The following is a 19074-nucleotide window of genomic DNA, read 5'->3' as shown; positions in this document are numbered from 1 at the left end:
ACATTGTCACGTTGCACTGCTTGTTGTACCCTCCTGGCTTTGCATTATTAAACTGATGTCAGTTTTGTATAATTCAAAGTTTGATAAAAAAAAAAAAAAATAAATTAAAAAAAAAAATAGTGCTAAATGCTTGGGTTTGAAGCCAAGTCCTGGAGATAGAGAGGCAGATGAGTTGCTCCCATCTGGTTTCCTGTAATCTCTGCTGACCCTCGCAATCCAACTGACCACTTCCACCATACCTGCACTTTGCCCCCGTTGGCCTCCCCGCCCTTTATCCAGACCTAAACACTGTTCCCTCCACACCCTCAGAAGTTTCCCAGCAGTGTCTGATGAAATGTGTTGATACTTCAAAAATGAAATAAACTCTTGGTGAACTGAGTGAATTTACCGCTATATGTAAATACCATGCAGAATATCAGGAAGGGTAGTTTCCCTATTTTATCATTTTGCCAGTAGAGGGTGTCTTTGATTCTGGTTGATACTGGCCAGTCTGTTTTCCTCACAACCAGAAGACCCCACATGTCTCTGGGTATCTGAACAAGTCACCTAAGCTGGCAGGGCAGCACATGGCAATGAGTCGATATGCAAAATTGAAATTTCAGAGAACCAAAGACATGTTTTATGTGTTATGTAAAGAGACTGAATGCAGTGAAAATTATAATCTTATGTGCACGCTGTTCAAAACAGTCTATTGTCTACTCATTGTCCACTCCCCATTTGTCTTCTATATTTTTAGCCCTGTCCACAGATTCTTCCAGGTTTATCAGGACAGAACTAAATGCTGTGACCCCTTAAGACGAATCTGAATAATTTCCATAAGAAAATCAGTCCAAAAGAGATATGCTGAAGGGGGTTTCTTTGAGATGCTAACTTTTACACTACAGACAAAGGTGTTCACATAGGATTTATTTAATATAATACATCCATAAACAATTAGAATTTACATATAAGTAGAAATATACAGTACAAATAAAAAAAAATCGTTGTATATACAGCACCAAATATTAGAGGGCACACAAACCAACATATTTTTTGTCACTCACTCGAGGGACAAACAGCATAGGCAGACAGCATGGCTGTCTTCTGAGAGAGGGACATATTTCCCCGCAGCAGAGAGAGGTAGACTTTCCCTTTAATTTTCACAAGGCAGAAGGGAAATCACATCACAGCGCAAACAATTTCTGGTCACCTTCCATAAATTTATTGTGTCAACATACTGGCACAATGTAGCATAAAAAGTATAACTATGCAAACAAAATGTACGACATCAATATACATGTGAAAACTACAATGGTACACAAGCCATGGGAGAAGTAGAACAGTGTGTCCCTCACTTGTCTTGTTTTCTCTGTTTCCCTAAAATAAAATGATCTATCACCCTCTCGCTCTCTTTCTTACTCTGTGCTCCAAAACCTATTTCTCTTTCACATCAGTGACTATAGGCAGTTCCAACAGAAGCAATATCAACAAAAGGCAGGAGATCGTTCTCATCCAAAACTCTTCTGTCTACCTTTTTTTTTTTTTTTACAACTGCACCATTATTGGCCTTATAAATAATTCAACACAAACATGAATGGTTCAATTCTGTGTATGAAACATGTTGAGGCCCCCCTTGTACTCCACCTACCCCTTGTGATGAGAGCAAACCATAACCCAAGTGAGCACGTCTGAAGGTGGCAGACAGACAGGTAGCCAAGCCTTAATGTAATGTAATTTTAGAGCTTCTCTCTTGTCTTACTCATCAGATCAGAGGATACCGCTGCACTGAACAAAAGATAACGACATACCCGTAAGTACATTTATGAGCAATTGATTTACCTTGAAAGAAATGAAGGGCTGATGTGGCCCCACAGTATGAAGGTGTTTGCAAACCCTCGTTTTTGTCAGTAGCTCAAAAGAAGACTTGTTATTTTCACTGCTGCTTCCACCACATCTCCCAAGATTAATACTGTTGTGTTTAGGATGTCTGATCCTAATCTAAAAGCAGGTGTAACCCCCCCCCCCCCCATTCCTGTATACATGTGAAAGGAATGACTTCCCAGGTTCAGCTTTTGTCTTCCACTACGACCTCCTTATTTCCCCTCCCTTTCTTTAATTTAAACAGAGTCTGGCTGACAATCAGTATGCAAAACGACAGCTAACTGCACACTGAGCTGCAAAATATGAGAAATAACTGATCCATTGCTTGATAATATGAAAACAGGCAGACAAATGCAAATTGCAAGCTGGCCTTCAAGAGAGTCTTTGGCAAATGTGTGTTAACTGCTGGATGCATCAACACATTTTCCTCAGCAAGCGTCATATTGGTAGCTAGGATCAATGCAACAGTGATCATCAACAGTTTTTGTAGTACAGAGTCCTTCACATGAAGACAAACAGTCTATACTCCTCTCAGTTTCTATACATTCTGTGGCACTCACTCTTTCTGTGATTTGACTTTTAAATCTCATGTTACATTCATTCACGTTAAGGAGAATGTTTAAGACAAGAAGAAAATGTTGCTGTGTAAATCCCATCCCGTGAGAACACACAACAAAAGAAAGCACCTATTCACAGATGTTGAGCTGAGCAGTTACATTCACTCGCCCTCTCTGAAAGAAAATCTGTAGGAAAGGGAAATCCCGGAGCCACTGCGAGCCAAAACACTAGAGAACAGCCTTGAACCCTGTTTCCAGACTGACAAAGGGATTCGCCGCTTACTTTTCGTCAATATTATTTCCACTGTGGGAGAGAAAATAATCCAATTTCTTTGGCACGGAGAGAAAACGACGACATGAATGTCTGTGGACTGTGGGCTCACATTAGGGCGTCTTAATTTGTGCCAAAAGGCTGTACTCACACCTCCCGGGCTATATCACAGTGGAGACATGAGTGTGATCAAGTCAGAGAGCAGGGATGTAGAATGAATGGGATGAGATAGATTTGGAGAGTCCTGTTGGGTAAAGAGGGAGCGAAAGAGCTAGGGGGAAATTCTCAGGAGTTCAGATGGAAACGGGGGAATGTGACAGAGCTTTTTTCCATTACGGTGCTTGCTCAAGGCACCAAGCGGGAGGGGCCATAGGGGCGCAAGATCAGCCAAAGTGTCCCTGCAGTGGCATGTCCCCTCGGGCAGTGTCCTTCAATAATCCTGGCCTGCCCTGTGCGGCGTTGAGGTGCCCCACGTAGACACTAGGCTGGGCGTAAATGCTCGCACATTGACAGGAAGGCAATCCGTCAGTCAGAAAGTCAGAGCCCCACTCATTTGTAATGTGAAGCTGAAGCTACAAAAGGCCTTTCAGAGGAGGCTGCTTTACTAAAAGGTTGTCTTGCTTGGCATGGACATGACCATATGTGCATATCTTTTGTTCCTCGTTTGTAAAGTTCCAAAAGTCTCAGTTCACCTGAATCGTGATTTGAGCAAACACAAACACCTTGCACTTCCCCAGCAGGTCCTCTGCCCTCTGCAGCTCATCGTCCACACAGATGCCAATAAGATCCTGCTGGACTCAAGTTCCACTCTCCCATTGCGTAAAAAAAGCCCCCAACACATTGCTGCAGTGTCACAGGACGAGTGAATGACGTTGGCCGCTGACGCGGGTGTGCTGCTCTTTCAGCTGGATATCAGGTTGCCGTCTTTGGCCCACTTATGGCCTCTTGGAGAGTCACCTGTCCCGGGATGAGGAATGCTGTGACTGACGTGCCTAGTGACGCCAGCATTGACTCCAGCAGCAGCTCTGCATAGCGTGTTAGGTGTCTGTGTGAGCTCCCACTGTAACTGCATATGTCAGCAAGGACTGTGAGGGCCCATCCGTGAGTGTAAATATGCATGCAGAGTGCGATGCATATTTGTGAGTGTCTCCTCAGAAGTTGTTTTGACACTGGACACCTGCTATCTGATGATAAAAGAGTGTGCGAGACATTGGTGATCCCTCTTTCCCAATCCAAAAAAATACTGGTCCAGACTCTACAGACAAAACAGATCTTCAGTGTCCTTCAACTCTACAATTTCTTCACCCAAGTTATCTCCAGTATGAGCTGAGCCAAACTCTGTGATAAAGAATAGAGGGGGTTTGGCGCTGGAAGGAGGTGAAGCGGAGGTTTTTTTTAGCCAAACCTTGAGCTCCCCGCCCTGGGCATGTCTGTTTTTGAGTTCCTTAAACTGCTCTCCCCGATGTGCTTCACAGGGGGCACTGCTCAGATGTGAACGAACCGCCTTCTTTCTTTTTCCTTCTCTTCTTCTTGTGGACAGTCCAACAAGCGGTTGCCATCAGCAACAGCAAAAGACCCATGACAAGTAGAACCACTGACACCACTTTTGTCTGTGGCAAGTCATTATAAGTGTAGGTCACCCCGGTTCCTGCTACACCGATAACCAAAGAAATGATTCCAAAGGGAAAGATGCAGCGGTACCAGGACTTCTCCATGCCTCCAGTGGCCTGGGACAGACGCTCCAGAGAGGCGAGCACCTCAGGAACTTTGGCGCCACCAGCGTCCGAGGACTGACTGTCCTGCCCCGAGTTGGTCTGGGGCTGTGGTTGGCAAGCCAGATGGCCTGTCGTGCAGCCCATCCTGACAGTGTGGGCTGGTGGATCCTGGCTGGATCAGCAGTGCTGACTTTTAGGATCCCACTCGTAGACTTGTAGGTCCGGCCTGGAGAAACAGAAAGAGATAAAGAAAGACAGAGAAAGAGAGGAAGGAGAAGGAGACCGAATGGCTGGGGCGCGCCAGATGAAGGCTTGTAAATCAACGCTGAAATCCACTCACACTTTCCCCTTCTCTCCCTCCCTCTCTTGCTGTTTCTCTGTGCACTGCCTGCTGGCTCTGTGGCAGCACATTGTACACTCTGCACAGCGTAGTGACGGCAGATTTATAAACTACCAGGAGAAAGGGAGGAGCTGCGGCTGAAAAACTGGGAAGTCCAAGCGCTGTGATTGGTCCATTTTTGGGTGACATCAAACATTGAAGCAGGGAGAATAGGGGTTGACAAAACACAGGAAGGGGGAGGGGAGGGGAGAGGAGTTAACTGCTCCCTTATTTCTTCATGTTCCCATCACTGCCTCTCAATTGCGGTCTCTTTTTGTTTTTCTGCAGTATAAAATCCTACTGGCTGGAACACAGAAGTCTAATGCTACCTGGAAATCAGAGGCTACTGGGAAATCCTTCTTTATCTCTTTTATTTGATGAGGAAACGAGCAGTCCCTGTACACAACAGTACGGATGTATCACCTCCATACGGCAATACAATAACGGTGATTCTATGGCACCCCACCAATTGTTGGGTGGACATCAGCATCGAACAGAAATCCTACGAACACCCACACCTCCCTTTATATGTACACCTGAAAACACTGCTTTGTAGGAGGACATCAAATGTAAAGACGTCATAGAAACGCACCCATAAAACACACGCAGCCCCCTCTCATTTCCCACCCACAAAGAACACACACTGCTGATGCCAGTTCTTTCTGAATGAAAGGCGACCTGGTAGTAGTTAATCCCCAAGCATGCTCGACTCTCCTCCATTAAAACAAAATCAATGCAGACAGCTTTCTTCTCCTTGGCTTGCTAATCTTACTCCTCCACATCTGAAAAGCTACGTTAGGGAAGGACGTAAAAATCTGATCGTCCATTATTATCTTCAGGTATTACTGGTTGCGTTGTCTTTGTGTTTCCAAGCTTTTCGGAAATTAACTGTGAACTAACCATTTTTTAACATCTTGGGTATCGAAGGAGCAGAGATGTGGGTGTGTGGGAACACGGCAACCAGTGAGTTTGAACTGAAAATCCTCTCCATGAATTTACAAAACATCCTCATGGCTTCAGTTTAGCAACAGGTTTTCTCCTCATAATTAGATACAAATATTCTTCCTCTTTAAGTTTCATTAACAGATTAAGAAATATCTAATATAATGGGGGGGCGGGGGAGGGATAAATAACAAACCCATAGGCAGCCAAACTGATGACCTCACTGACTTAATCTCTGCTGTAGCTCAATCAGCCACTGAAATGGAGATGAGCCAAAGAGAAATAAAAGAAGGGAAGTGAGGAATGTGTTTGTGACAGGCGGGGGCGCAGGAGAAAAGAGACGTTCAAGAGCAATGGACATTTGAAGGAGAGAAGTGGATTCTTGGTAGCACTGTTCGGTTTCTGTGGATTTGTACTCGGGACTCCGGTGTCGCAGAGGACTTGGATAAAGACAATTACAAATTACAAAAAAAGTGGAGCAGGATGGAATTTGTGTGGCAATTTAAATGTGTGAGAGTATTTAGGACATACAGCAACGCTTTCCAGGAAACTTCTTCCACGGAAAGTAAAACTGCCCGAGATCTTCCATTATGAGGCAAAAAGAAGCGTGAGAATAAAATGGGACAAAAGCGTGAGACATGGGTAACCTGGGCAGGGCAGGGCCACGCTGGTGGGAGTAGAAGAGCTCTGCTGGTGACAGTCAAAGTCTGACAGAAGCTGATGTATGCAGGTCACAGGAAGGCTGAGTTGCGTAGGCGCCATTCCCACTGAGACCTATGTGTAGTGTTGATGTGATCTCAAGGATGCTTCTCTGCCTCCTCTTTTACTCCACTTCACACACACTGATCCAAGATTGTATGGACAGACCAGAAGCCTGCAGCACACTGCCAAAGTCCCGTACAGATGACATGGCCACAATCCACGTATGGTTGGACACTTTCTGGTGTTGAAACTGTGGAGGCCTTGTGAACATGTGTGAATGTGTTTCTCTTTGAAGTCAGGAGCCCAAATTAACGTGCGCTTATTGTTTTGGACCTGACAGACTGGAGCTGAAATAGCTTTCTCCCTTTTACAATCTCATTTTTGTTTTTCTCCTCAGGGAAACGTGCCATTTCCAGCTTGCAGCATGTGGAGGCCCCCAAGCCACATTGTCTTTGTGACTCAGCCGGCTCTGGGTGTGCAATGTCTCTGTGTTTGTGTGTATGCGTGTGTGAGGGTTGATGCAGCAGAGCTCAAACACCCACGTCCTGCTGTGTAAACCCAGCGCCACCTGTCGCCCAGTCTGGCACATCCCCTGCTATCCACACGTATCTGTGTGCACGAGGCTTTTAGGCCTATCCAAGCCCCCCTGCATCACACATACACCCTCACATCACATTTGAAGCAGGCAAATCCACAAATACCAAAGCACAGAGACATAGTATCATCCCCATATGCACTAACATTTAACGCATGCCAGATTATATACACTCAATATGTGAATCAAAAAGCATCTTATGACGAAACATGATGGAACACATTGGAAAGGCTGTAGGTGCATCTTATGGTGAACAAGTTCCTCGGAAACGGGAACATATGAAGGATGTGCCAGAAGTCATGATGCCTGTGCTGTTTTCAGTGAAAGACAGGAATGAAACAGCTTGAAAGACCTCAGTTCCGTCACATCACGTTAATCCAGATACTAGCAGGCAGACAGACATGTGGCACTCTGATTATTACCCATCACTTGTTAGTATTAAAGAAACTAGTCATCTCCATGCAGTTTAAGGTCATGGACTGAATAAAACTCTCAATTTATTGGATGAATTTTGATGCCACAGTAATGTAACACTAAATATCGGTTAACATGAGTCACCTGCTCCTCTGTTCTGTGGTCACCTCCTCTGTGAGTTGAGTGCCACCTGCTGACACAGTCAGGGACTCAAGGTTGTGTTTTTTTTTAAGTAACACATTGTCCTTGGTATTAGTGATCATGATTTCAATTGAACAAAAAATTAAAAAAAATAAAAGACAGAACTATATATAATTTAAGTATGAGATCAATGTGATTACCAGCTGGAATCAAAAATCCATACTGTCATGTTTAGTTGGCCAAGATTCTGATATAATCTAGTGTCTGTAATGTTGTACTGATTTACGTTGACATTTATAAATGGGATACAACGAGCATTTCACAGAAAGAAACATTTTAGAAAGAAGATAAACAATAACAATTTCATGTTTTTTAATTCATTTGGGTCCCTACATGGTATCTGAAAAAACAAATAGTGGCAGCACACAAAAAAAAAGCAGATCCTTTACAATCATCACCTTGATTCTTGATTTAAGGACAAATCCTCTGAGTTATCATTTTATTAGGGTCACCTGTTTATCCATTCATCCATCCATCATCTATACCTGCTTAAACTTTAGGATCACAGTGGCGGCCAGAGCCTATCCCATACACCATTTGGTGAGAGGCAGGATACACCAAATGGTCCCCAGTCAATCACTGGGGCTACGCCTGCATTTGTATTTACATGTAACCTGCATGCACCTAATCTTTCCCCTTTTTTTTTTCCCAACATGGAGGGCAGTAATTAGTGCACAACTGGCATTACCTCCTGACCCACAGCTGCACCCCACACATGTTCCCAAATATATATATTTTTTTTTTTTGCATGTAATATTCTTGTTTTATTGACTACATCAGAGGGGTATGATTCAATGGCACTGGATTGCAGTGTACTGAGAGGTTTCTCATGTATGCCTACCTGATGCTTAGCTTACAAACTGGTATCTCAGTGCAACATGCTCAGAAGTCATTCGGGCTCAGAGTCCAGGATTATCGCTGGGAATCGCTGCCCTCCTTCACCCAGCAAGGAGTACAAGTGTCTCAGCACACTGGGGTTGGGACATCCAGGCCCAGGTGCTATAGAGGAAAGCTGAGGGGACAGAGCATCTGACAGAGCCTATCACAAAGCACAGGAGACAGTCGGCACATTATTTCTTATTAGTAGGAGTAGCTAATGGCTACTACTCAACAGAAGACACAGACCGTGTAATTAATTAGGTATCTCATTAATTTTTTTTACATTTTTTTTTTTTTTTTATCAGGTGCTTGAAGAACGCAGCTCTTACCTGTTCCAGCTCAGCTTCTTGCTGCAGCAGTGCCAACCTCATCCGCAGCTTCTCCAGCTCTTGGAGCTCTGCCTCTGTTGTGTAGGTTATCATCTGGGGCAGAGGTGCAGTTATCCCATCTCCCCACGCACCATTTGCCCCAGTGGGGCAAAGACAACCTCCCTCTGGCCTCCATCGATCCCATGCTTTCCAGTCTGACGGAAAATGTGTTTATTTTTAGAGCGTGAGCAACTGTACCCTAAAACGTTTTTCTGCTCTGTTGCATCAGCTTTAAATAGCCAAGTCTATGCCTAGCCACGTCAGGGGAGACAGCTTTAAAACCCCACCGTGATCTGTCGGGGCCAAGGAAAGTACTGATCTGCCACTGAGATTTCACGGCAGCTCTGTTTTCATTTTCCATACGCCGAGATGGAGAGACTGCATTAGCTCGTTAGCGCGCTACATTCATCACAATCATTCTTCAAATGCTGTTAAAATGTAATAAATGATGAATCACTGTCTGGATATTAAAACGCTCTGAAATAAAACACTAACTGAGCTTTGGGTGTGAATTGCTAAATTGGATGCTTTTGTTCACAGCACCAAATGGAGATGTGTGGGCTTCGAAATTACCGTAAACTTCTGTGTCACACCAGCTTTAGCAGCATACTTGTGCTGCACTGGAGCTTTAACTGGTAAACATAAACAAATCTTCCTCCCTGAAGGTGAGAGCGTCATTTGAGTGGTGTGAATGGAAAATCTCTGGGCATTGAGCTTCATTATAGCTGTATGGCTGGAGGTAATGGAAACTGTAACCTGTTACATAGTGTAGGTACCAACTGAAGGATATCCGGACACCTGTGCACCGCTATTCAAACACAGCTGGGTGACCAGGGTCAAAAAGCAGGTCATGATTCCTCCACCAATGTGCGAAAGTCTGTGCCGTGTCATTAATCATTTCAAGAATCCATTTTGCGGCTTATGACCTGATTCACACAATCTAAGTCAAGCTGTTATGTAATGTATGTTGGAGGGAAGAAATACTCCAGAAAGGTGGATTAAAACAGAATAGTTACCTTGTTTCACTTGATCTGCAGAGATCTGGAGCTCTGCTGCGTCCAGCTGCAACCTTTCGAGTGTCAGACGGGAATCATGCTTGATTTCTTTACCACCTGAACAGAAATACATCATTAAAAGAAATTACACCTTTACAATTGCAATGTAAAATGTATTGCAGAAGTGGAGGTGTATAATGTAATCCCACTAAAAGTGTGTTTTCAGTCATTCCCCACCCACAATAGCTGCTACAACTATAGAAAGAAATATCTCTTGTCCAGGATCCTGAGAATTACTGGCAGCAGAAAGGCTCCACATCAATATATCCATCAGTCTAAATAGCTCTGACAAATTCACTTCCTGCCATCTCTCTGTTCAGTTTCTTCCCACCATATCATTTTCTCACCCACATCATTGTGTCATCAGTCTACTCCACTTCTCATGATTCTTTCACTCCTAATTTTGCATTTGTAATTCTCTTCAGGCCTCATACCCAGCTCTGTGGCTGATTCTGGGGTCTGTTTGGTGAGAACCTCCTCCGCCTGGAAGAGCTGTGTGAGGTCACGCCCTTGCCGAGTCAGCCTGTCCACCACAGCCCTGGTCTGATCTGGGCAACCACACGGCCAGTCCTTGGGAAACTAAAGGGGTGAAGGTGTCAAGGCAAGACCGACACACTGGGTAGAGACTGTTTAGAGGAATGAAAGTTCACAAATCAAATGTATTCAAAATCTCACTCGAGTCCTTGAATATAATTCCAGGTTCGACATTACACAACATGGAAAACATGTCTGACGTCTTTCTGCCCATTTAACTGACTTCACAATAAAAAAAGGAAGGATACCGTCGCTCTCATTCTCTCCATGAAGTGACTCCTCCCAGGCGCAGGTTTCCTTTCTAGGGCAATGACTTTGTCCCACAACCTAAAGACAATGTAGAGAAGGAAACTAAGTACTCAAACACAAACTGAGACATCAGCAGTAACTTTCTTTTAAATGAACAGTGATAAAAAAATTTTTTAAAAAATAAAAAGCCACCTGTTTTGCTTGCTCCTTAAAGATTTCCATTTTTTTGCGTGGTCAGAAGGTGTCCTGCCATGAAGCAAAGTCAAACAGAATGATTGTATTAGCACAGATTTTGTCACCCTTTAAAACTGACGATATTTTGACAGTCCCGTGGTGTAAAACGTACCCACTCTGTTGAAGCAAACTGCATGCTCCAGACTCACGTGTGTGTGAAAAAGGCACTATGTTATTTGAAGAAGGTGTTGAGAAAGATGTGGCTTTGCCTAGCTCATCGCCACTCAGCACGCTGCTTCTGACAGTCTTGTTTTTAGAGAGCAAGGCTGAGATGTAATCAGAGGAGACAGACTCTGACACAGCCTGCTGCTGTCTCCGAGAAGCCTGGCGAAGCAGAACTCCAGCTGATGAGGATGGATCTTTTGGGATTATGTTTCTATTATTTGTGGTTTTGGAGTGTCCAGGGTTGTGGCTACCCGCAAGTCTTAATCCAGTCTTTTTGTGTGTTTCTGCCAAGACTAGCAGATTTAGAATTTGATTTGAATGTTGCTCGACTTCCTTTAGATGCTGCAGATGAATGTGTTACATCCATGGGTGTGGCAGACTCCTTATGAGGTCCAGATGGTTTGTTTTTGTCTTTTTCAGAGGGCTCTGAGCCAGTGCGGACCCGAAGGGCTCTCTCCAGTGCTCGCTCAAGCAATTCTATATCTTCCTTCACCCCTGGTGAGGTATCTGCATCTGAAGACAGCAACATGGCAACATGTGGTTACAGTTCATGGGTTTTACTACTTCATTTATAACTATACTATAGGTGTACTAGCACAGATTATCTCGTTCACGAGGGAGACCTGACTGGCAGCACAGACAATCAATTTACAACATTCATGAAGTAGTTTTACAATTTAAAACAGCCATAATAATAGCATCATACAAGACTACGATCACCTCGCTTTGGTTAATTTGCAGTTCTTTATTTCTGGTGATCAATCAGATCTGATCATGTTCCCCCCAAAAAAATAAATGTTTTTTTTATTACCTGCTGCAGCATCATCTGCTAAATCTGTCTCCTCAGCGCCTTCCTGAGGTTGTGGTGTTCTGTGTAAAAAGACATCATGTAAATATACCATTAAATTAACCATCAAGAGCAAATTAAGGCATTGATAATATATAACAAATAAAGAATATTAACACAGTCTGTGTGTTACAGCAAGTTAAAATCTGGAGCTTTTCGGAGTTAACAAGCACATTCCAACTTGCAATAATGTAAGAAACTTGCAGTTTTATTAATTAACTTTTCTGTTAATAGAGTTTGTGTTCTACTATCTAGGTACATAGTTTCTCATAGATCTCCTTAATAGATTTTTTTTTTTAACACTCATATCAATGTGAGAGTTTTTAAATCCTTTGTAAGGGTAATTCTATCGACTAAACTCGTGCTGGAGCTGTGCAAATACATAATCCATACTTGGGAAACAGCTTTGCAGGTTAGAAAAGTCTGTGCCAGAAAAGGCACTGCTGGGATTCGAACCCAGGATCTCCTGTTTACTAGACAGGCGCTTTAACCAACTAAGCCACAGCGCCGGATGAAGGCCACCGCACACAGATATCGTACTTAAACAACGACCAAGCCGTCGAGGTCTTAAGACTTCCCCAGGAGAGTAGATATACTTCCAATTATTTTTTTTTTATCTCTATATCCTCAGTGAATGTTCTCAAATATGTTGCACGAAGAGTCACCCCGTTGGAGCCAACACAACATCAAACATCTGCATCGACACAAGTAAAACTTACGATAAATCAGCGGGGATAAGATGTCAAATAGACAGGTACTTACAAGCCCCGTAACAGGTCTCTGAAGATGTTAATTCTGTCATTTATCTCGGCTTGTTCGACTTTGTATAACTTGATGGCTTGTTCAACCGTAGACAGCAGCGACATACTTGCGTCTGGACGTCTCACCGTGGCGTGACCTTACTTCTCTGCCAACGCCAAACTAACGATTAAAAGTACTGGTTTTCACGCCGAATCAACGACAGGACAACACTTATCCGAGAAGGTTACAGGAAACGACACATCCTCAAAAAAAAAAAAAAAGTGTGGAACATATCGTCTGTTGCATCTTCACAGAAAAACATCGATTTTCCGGGAGCTCTTTCGGTCAGACCCGCGAACTCTTAACTTAACGGACGCGGAAGTCCCGGTCCCCCCCTTTCTAGCTGTAAAAAAAAAAAAAGTCACCTTCGAGTAATGTGCAAATGCTGAAGAAGGTAATCGATGTCATCACCAATTTCGTGACCAAATACATACGGTGTTTGATCTAAACTAGTCAAACAGAAACACATTTTACAACTTTATCTCTCTACCACGCTTTCAACGTAAGTTCTAACTTCTCGCGAGAAGAAGTGTCGCGGGTGGGAGGGACGGTGCTTCTTGGTTGCTACAACATTCAAAGATAAACTCGAGGTCAGGGGTGTCAAACATACGGACCGCGGGCCGGATCCGGCCCGCCAGGGGGTCCAGCTCGGCCCGCCGGATGACTTTGCTAAGTGTGAAAATTACAGAAAGACATAAATTCCATTTCTATGAGAATATGGAGGTTTATGAGTACAAACATTTTGTATTTTTTTTTTTTTTTTTTTTTATCGATCCAGTAATTGCTTCAAAAACAGTGTAAATGCGATTTCTGCTCCGGAGGCAGCAGCGCTCATTGCCACAGGCAGCAGCGCTCGCTGCTAGGGAATCTGCAGAGGAGAGCCCAGGCAGATAAACAGTGGGCTGATGTCTGAGTTTTTGGTCTTTATGTTTCTAGTTTATTGTAGAAAGACCTTAAAATAGGATTTATCATCCAAAAACCTTCACCAATGATTTAAACATAGAGAAATATTGTCGTTATGAATGCGTTATTATGCTATGAATTTACTGGTCTGGCCCACTTGAGGTGAAAGTGGGCAGTATGCAGCCCCTTAACTAAAATGAGTTTGACACCCCTGCTCTAGGTTGTACCTTAATTACCACGTAATGGTGCGAAAGCCCTATTGTAATCCAAGCGATTATTATGATTCTCCGTAAACTACTGCATTTTTGGAGGCTTTATCATATTAAAAAAAAAAAAAACTCCCGGCGAAAAATTTAGTATTTTAGTGGAGTCGCGAGTGGGCGTGGCCAAATGGATCGCTAGCGCCCCCTAAAGAGATGCTCCGGCGACTACATTTACCTCCATGCACGGAATTCGGTGGACACGTGTATCACACCTAGATGTACAAGGAAATTACATCAACTCAACAGGAAGTCCGACATTTTTAATTTAGTCGCCATTATTGGCGATTCACACATGTACTTTAACAAACTCCTCCTTCAGATTTTGTCGGGAACGACTTGAAATTTAGTCTGTGCCCTCTTAACATGTTTGGAATTAAAAGTTATCATAAGAATTCGTTTTCGTCGATTAGTGTGCCCGTGGAGGCCAAAAAGTGACCCAAAAGCCATACGTGTAGCACGTCGTCCAAAAAATGACCCAAAAATGACTTTTAGGTGACTTTTTGCTGTAGTATGACTTTTTTTTTTCATAATTTGGATGACATGCTATAGTATAATTTTTTTTTGAAAGTCATAACAAAGGGGGGGGGGGGAATCAAAACCCAAATCTTCTGGCTGAGAGGCAACATTGCCATCCACTGCACCACCAAACTTCCCAGGTGGCAGTCTGCATTATGACATATCTATGCCTCACTACAACCTATAACTCCACTGTCCACAAATATTCATTCAAATGCGACCAAAATTGCCGCATACATTCTTTGGATAGTAGTTATGCGTGTTTTCAAGGGGGTCTGCAGTGATATTAAATATCTTCCTGTGATGTGTAGTGTATGCAAAACTTTTTCAATTTCTCCAAACGTATTAACTTCGCTAAAAGTTGAATCACCATCAACAGTGATGAATTTGAACCCTTAATAGCAACCTTGGTGAAGTAAAATCTTTTACCTGTTGAGTTAACCAGACTGTCGGTTGAGTCGGTTTCTGAGTGAACTCCTCGAAACACTTTCGCCTGCCGTGATTCATCGGCGCCGAAGATAGTCTACGACGCCGAGCTGGGAACGACCTCATGAGGACACGGGTTCGAGCCCCGCACGGGTATCACACATGGTTCATGGTTTACAGAGGGCTGGTTCCCTAAATAAGCCACATTGTTCACGGAGAGCAAATCCCTGTAAGGGTCAGCCACATGGTTCACAGAGGGTTAGGGTAAGGCGAATTCCTCTAAGGGTAAACTACATGGTTCATGGGGGCCAAGTCCCCCTAAAGTGAGTCCCTCTAAAGGTAAGACGTTCAGGTTTGTACATACAGTCATACTAATACCAAACCAAAGGTCAGCAACAATATAAAAATAAAAGTCCAAAAGAGGCTTTTCTTTTTTCAGAGTGAAAAAGAGAGTTCTGTATGTCAGAAAAACTGAAAACACACTGATATTTATGACTCCAAAAAGTCATAAAATAGCCAAAGTATGTCGTCCAAAATATGATAAAAAAGTTGTCCAAAAAGTGACCCAATATACAATTCATTTTTGTGTATAGTATATAGAGTATAGAGTCATAGAGTTTGGCTATATATAGAGAGTGTATAGTATAGAGTATATAGTATATAGTATAGCGATAATATAGTATAGGCGATGCGGCTAAGTTTGATGTTTCGCCGTGACACAGGAAGTTGATGTTTAAGGTCAAACGATGCTCCAAACCTCACAAAACTTTGCACATGCGTCAGGCACCAACTTGCATGAGTTTTTGAAGATGTTAAAGCCGCCAAAAAAAAAGCTGCTTTTTAAAAAAAAAAAAAAAAAAAGAATAAGGACCGAGATCGAGAAAAAAATTCAAACTGCAAGCGGGAATATGCCGACCCTCGCGTGCTGCACGTCGGGGAGCTGGCGTCTCCGACCCGCTGGATCCCCGACGTGCAGCATGCGAGGGCCCGCATATCACTGCTGGCAGTTTTAATGATCTCTGTCATTTTAAACTGTGTAACGATGCTCCAGACTGAAGACTCTGCACCCTTTGTTAATCATGTTTTACTCATATACTCCGCTCATGAATGTGTAATAATATTCAAATTACCTGTTGCAAATGGTCAGAAGAGCACTGCTCGTTATTTCGATGAGCAATCATTACTTTTTGTAATTATGTTTCCAAGTAGCCCATTTACAGTTTCATTTATTGCTCTCCCTGTGAGTCATTACAAATGTTGTGAAGGAGAGTAAGGATATGAGAAACTCTTGGCTAGTTTGGTGTTTATTTGCTGCTTCGCAGTAAAATATCCCAAGGAGGCTTCAACACTGAGGCAGCTCATACACAGTCACCATGTTGTACGCCTGTGGTGTGATTATTAGATAAATAAACAGCAGATATATACACAACGTTTAGGTGTTTTCGTAGCAGAAACTTTGGCTTATCAACCTCAGGTGCAGTCAATAACAATAATGATGTCTGGTTTCCATTTATATGTGCCAGTTATTGTGCATGCTGGTTTACTGGCACACTGAATGTAATTAGTTACACATGTGTGCTTTCTTGTACTATTTGGCCCAATATGTGGAGAATGGAACAACGTATCATGAATAAACTGTACAAATCAAAAGGATGGTTGAGATCAGTGCTTCTGCTTGTCTGTCACCCAAGCAATCTTGCTACAATTTTAGCAGCTGATAACTACACTGAGGAAGCTAGTAATTAATGGAGTCAAGCTGATTTTTATTGAATTTTAGAAATCTGATTTTAGACACAAAGCCACAAGGGTCTCTCCCTTTCTGGGTGAAATCATGCTCATCTGAATCTTGATAGTTTCGTCTGCCAGAAGGCAGGAGGCTGAAGAGGCTGTGTGAGGGATGGGTTGAGTCTCCCACGGTGCTGACTGCTTTGCGGGAAAGGCGGGTGTTGTCGATGTCCCGAGGGTGTGGGGTGGGGAGGAGGGGACCGATGATCCTACCATTTGCCTTCATTATGCGCTGCAGGGTCTTGCGGTTGGAGGCGGTGCAGCTCCCGTACCACACAGTGATGCAGCTGGTCAGGATGCTCTCGATGGTGCCTCGGTAGAAGGAGCACACGATGGGTGCTCGTGTCTTTTTTGAAAAAATGTCCTGGCTTTGGTGCTAGTTTAATGTTTCATTATCATGCTCATATTCATGAATGGCACAATGGTGAAATGGACCACCGGCTACATTTCTATGAGGCGTGTTCATTAGCATGCCACAGCATACTGAAATCACATATGGCGTCCTCAGGACAACAGGGTAACAAACAAAGCAAACTTGGGGCAAAATAAATTAAAAGAATACATTTTTCAATATCAGAAAATTCATTTTGAGAGATTCTCATCTAATTAGTCCCCAAGTGTAGCCTTTATGAAGTTTTCCAATTCTTCTCCCTTTCCCTTTATACCTGCACCCCCCCCACACACACACACACACTTATTGAACCACATAACTGGCGCAAAAGCACTTCCCAAAGCAATTTAATGTGATGGCCACAGCTTGCTGGCCCCATCGGAGGGAAGTGAATCATCTTGTTAGCTCATCTTTCCCCTCCACCAGCCTCCTGTGGCTCAGTAGCAGAGCGAGGGGGGAAGGCACTCAGCTGCCCCGCCAACAGAGCATCTGACACTGCAGGCGGCTGCCAGACTAATATCAGGCTCTGACAGTCACACGCTCACACATATGCAGTCACACAAGCGTATACACACATACAACATACACGCAGGCTTTCAAGTTCACTGCATAGAATCCTACACTGATGAACAAATCTGCTCAGAAATATAACCAACCACCTTGTACATTATTGATGAACAAGAATACATGAATCATTATGTGCACAAAAACACCTGCAAAATCATTGTCACTTTTAGATCTGTAACTGGCATACCCCAGCAGCACAGAAACCCTGTTTAGTTGGTCCAAGACCAACAGGTTAATCTCCATCTAAGGTAAAGCTCTGGTAGCTGATGTGTGTTTGGGGCTGGCTCTGGACAAATACCTAATTGTTGACTATCCTTTTTTGCCCATTTCACTTTCCAAGATCTCACAACGTCAATTCATGTGTTTCAACTAAGTTTGGTATGGAGTTTTGTCTTGGATCCAGATGTCAAAGTCTCCACTTTAATCTCCACAGTTTGACAAATCTTATCTTTTTCTTTAATGATGACAAAAGTTCCATTTTAACATGAAAATTTATAATGTAGAAAATGCAAGTGTTCATTACGTAGGCAAAGAGTGAGACTGATTTGTACAGATTGGCTGCAGAACTACATTCATTCAGAAGCCTTTGTGTTGACAAATGGGTCTACTGAGGTGTTCCAGCTTGAAAATAGTTGGTATTGTGCTCAGGTGGCCCCATAAAAGGCAGGAAAAAGCTTTGCACTGACACTCCACTGAATAAGAACTGATGAGCTGACTCACCAACACTGCAATAAACACCGTCATAACTGATGATGACAATATTGATGCTGTTACGTGGTTATGTAAGACTAGAGATTTGTAATAATTTCAGTGTGGCCTCAGAGAGCATATCCAATTTCCTGTTTTGTAATTGATTTGAGTAAACTGTGGTGTCGTCAGTTAAAATGGCACTTAAATATGGATCCGTATTCAAGAATGATTCATACATTTCTCCTGGATTAAACAGAACCCTCTCATGTATAATAAAAACAAATGTTCTCAAACAGTATTATACAATGTGTGTTCAGGATAAAACATTATTAAAGCTAAGACAAAGGCTATAAACTGGCAAAAAAAAAGCATTTGATAGGGCTTATTGATCTAAGCTGTTAGAGAAAAGAGCAACTGCATGACAAACCATTGTATTTGTGTAGAGGGAATGCCATCTTGTGGTTATTCTCTTTCAGCTTGTCAATATGGTCCATCTAAATGTCTTCATTTTTCTGAATTCTTGACAGTATTACATAAATGGTCTGCACTTATTTAGGTCTTTATCACCTTAGTGGTCTCAAAGCGCTTTATAGTTTCCCTTCCATTCACCCACTCACACTCACATTCACAAACCAAAAGCGACAGGGCTACCTTCAGGACACTTCGGCATGTGGATCAAACCCCCAACCTTCTGGTTAATGGGCAACCCACGTTACCATCTGAGCCACATCCGCCCCCCCCCAAAAAAAAATATAGGATACTGTA

General features: G+C 43.0%; 1 protein-coding gene and 1 non-coding gene across 2 annotated transcripts; both read right to left on the bottom strand.

Moving 5' to 3' along the window:
- Positions 1–7933: 7933 nt before the first annotated feature.
- Positions 7934–13119, bottom strand: LOC138623354 (tubulin epsilon and delta complex protein 2). Its single transcript, XM_069702834.1, is given in 10 exon segments — positions 7934–8675; positions 8845–9038; positions 9900–9995; positions 10373–10517; positions 10721–10799; positions 10914–10967; positions 11068–11400; positions 11402–11633; positions 11932–11990; positions 12730–13119. Coding segments are annotated over 10 exon segments (1446 nt in total). The 5' UTR covers positions 12834–13119; the 3' UTR covers positions 7934–8525.
- On the bottom strand, positions 12403–12476 carry trnat-agu (transfer RNA threonine (anticodon AGU)). The gene has a single exon. It is a non-coding gene; the product is annotated as a tRNA-Thr (tRNA).
- Positions 13120–19074: the final 5955 nt, after the last annotated feature.

This window comes from Brachyistius frenatus, unplaced genomic scaffold, assembly GCF_029030835.1.
Source record: "Brachyistius frenatus isolate BFR_SWC_R1_liver_20210118 unplaced genomic scaffold, ASM2903083v1 Contig_43, whole genome shotgun sequence".
NCBI classification, from domain to species: Eukaryota; Metazoa; Chordata; class Actinopteri; family Embiotocidae; genus Brachyistius; species Brachyistius frenatus.
Note: the sequence above shows the minus strand (reverse complement) of the source record. Positions and strands in the feature narration are given on the sequence as shown.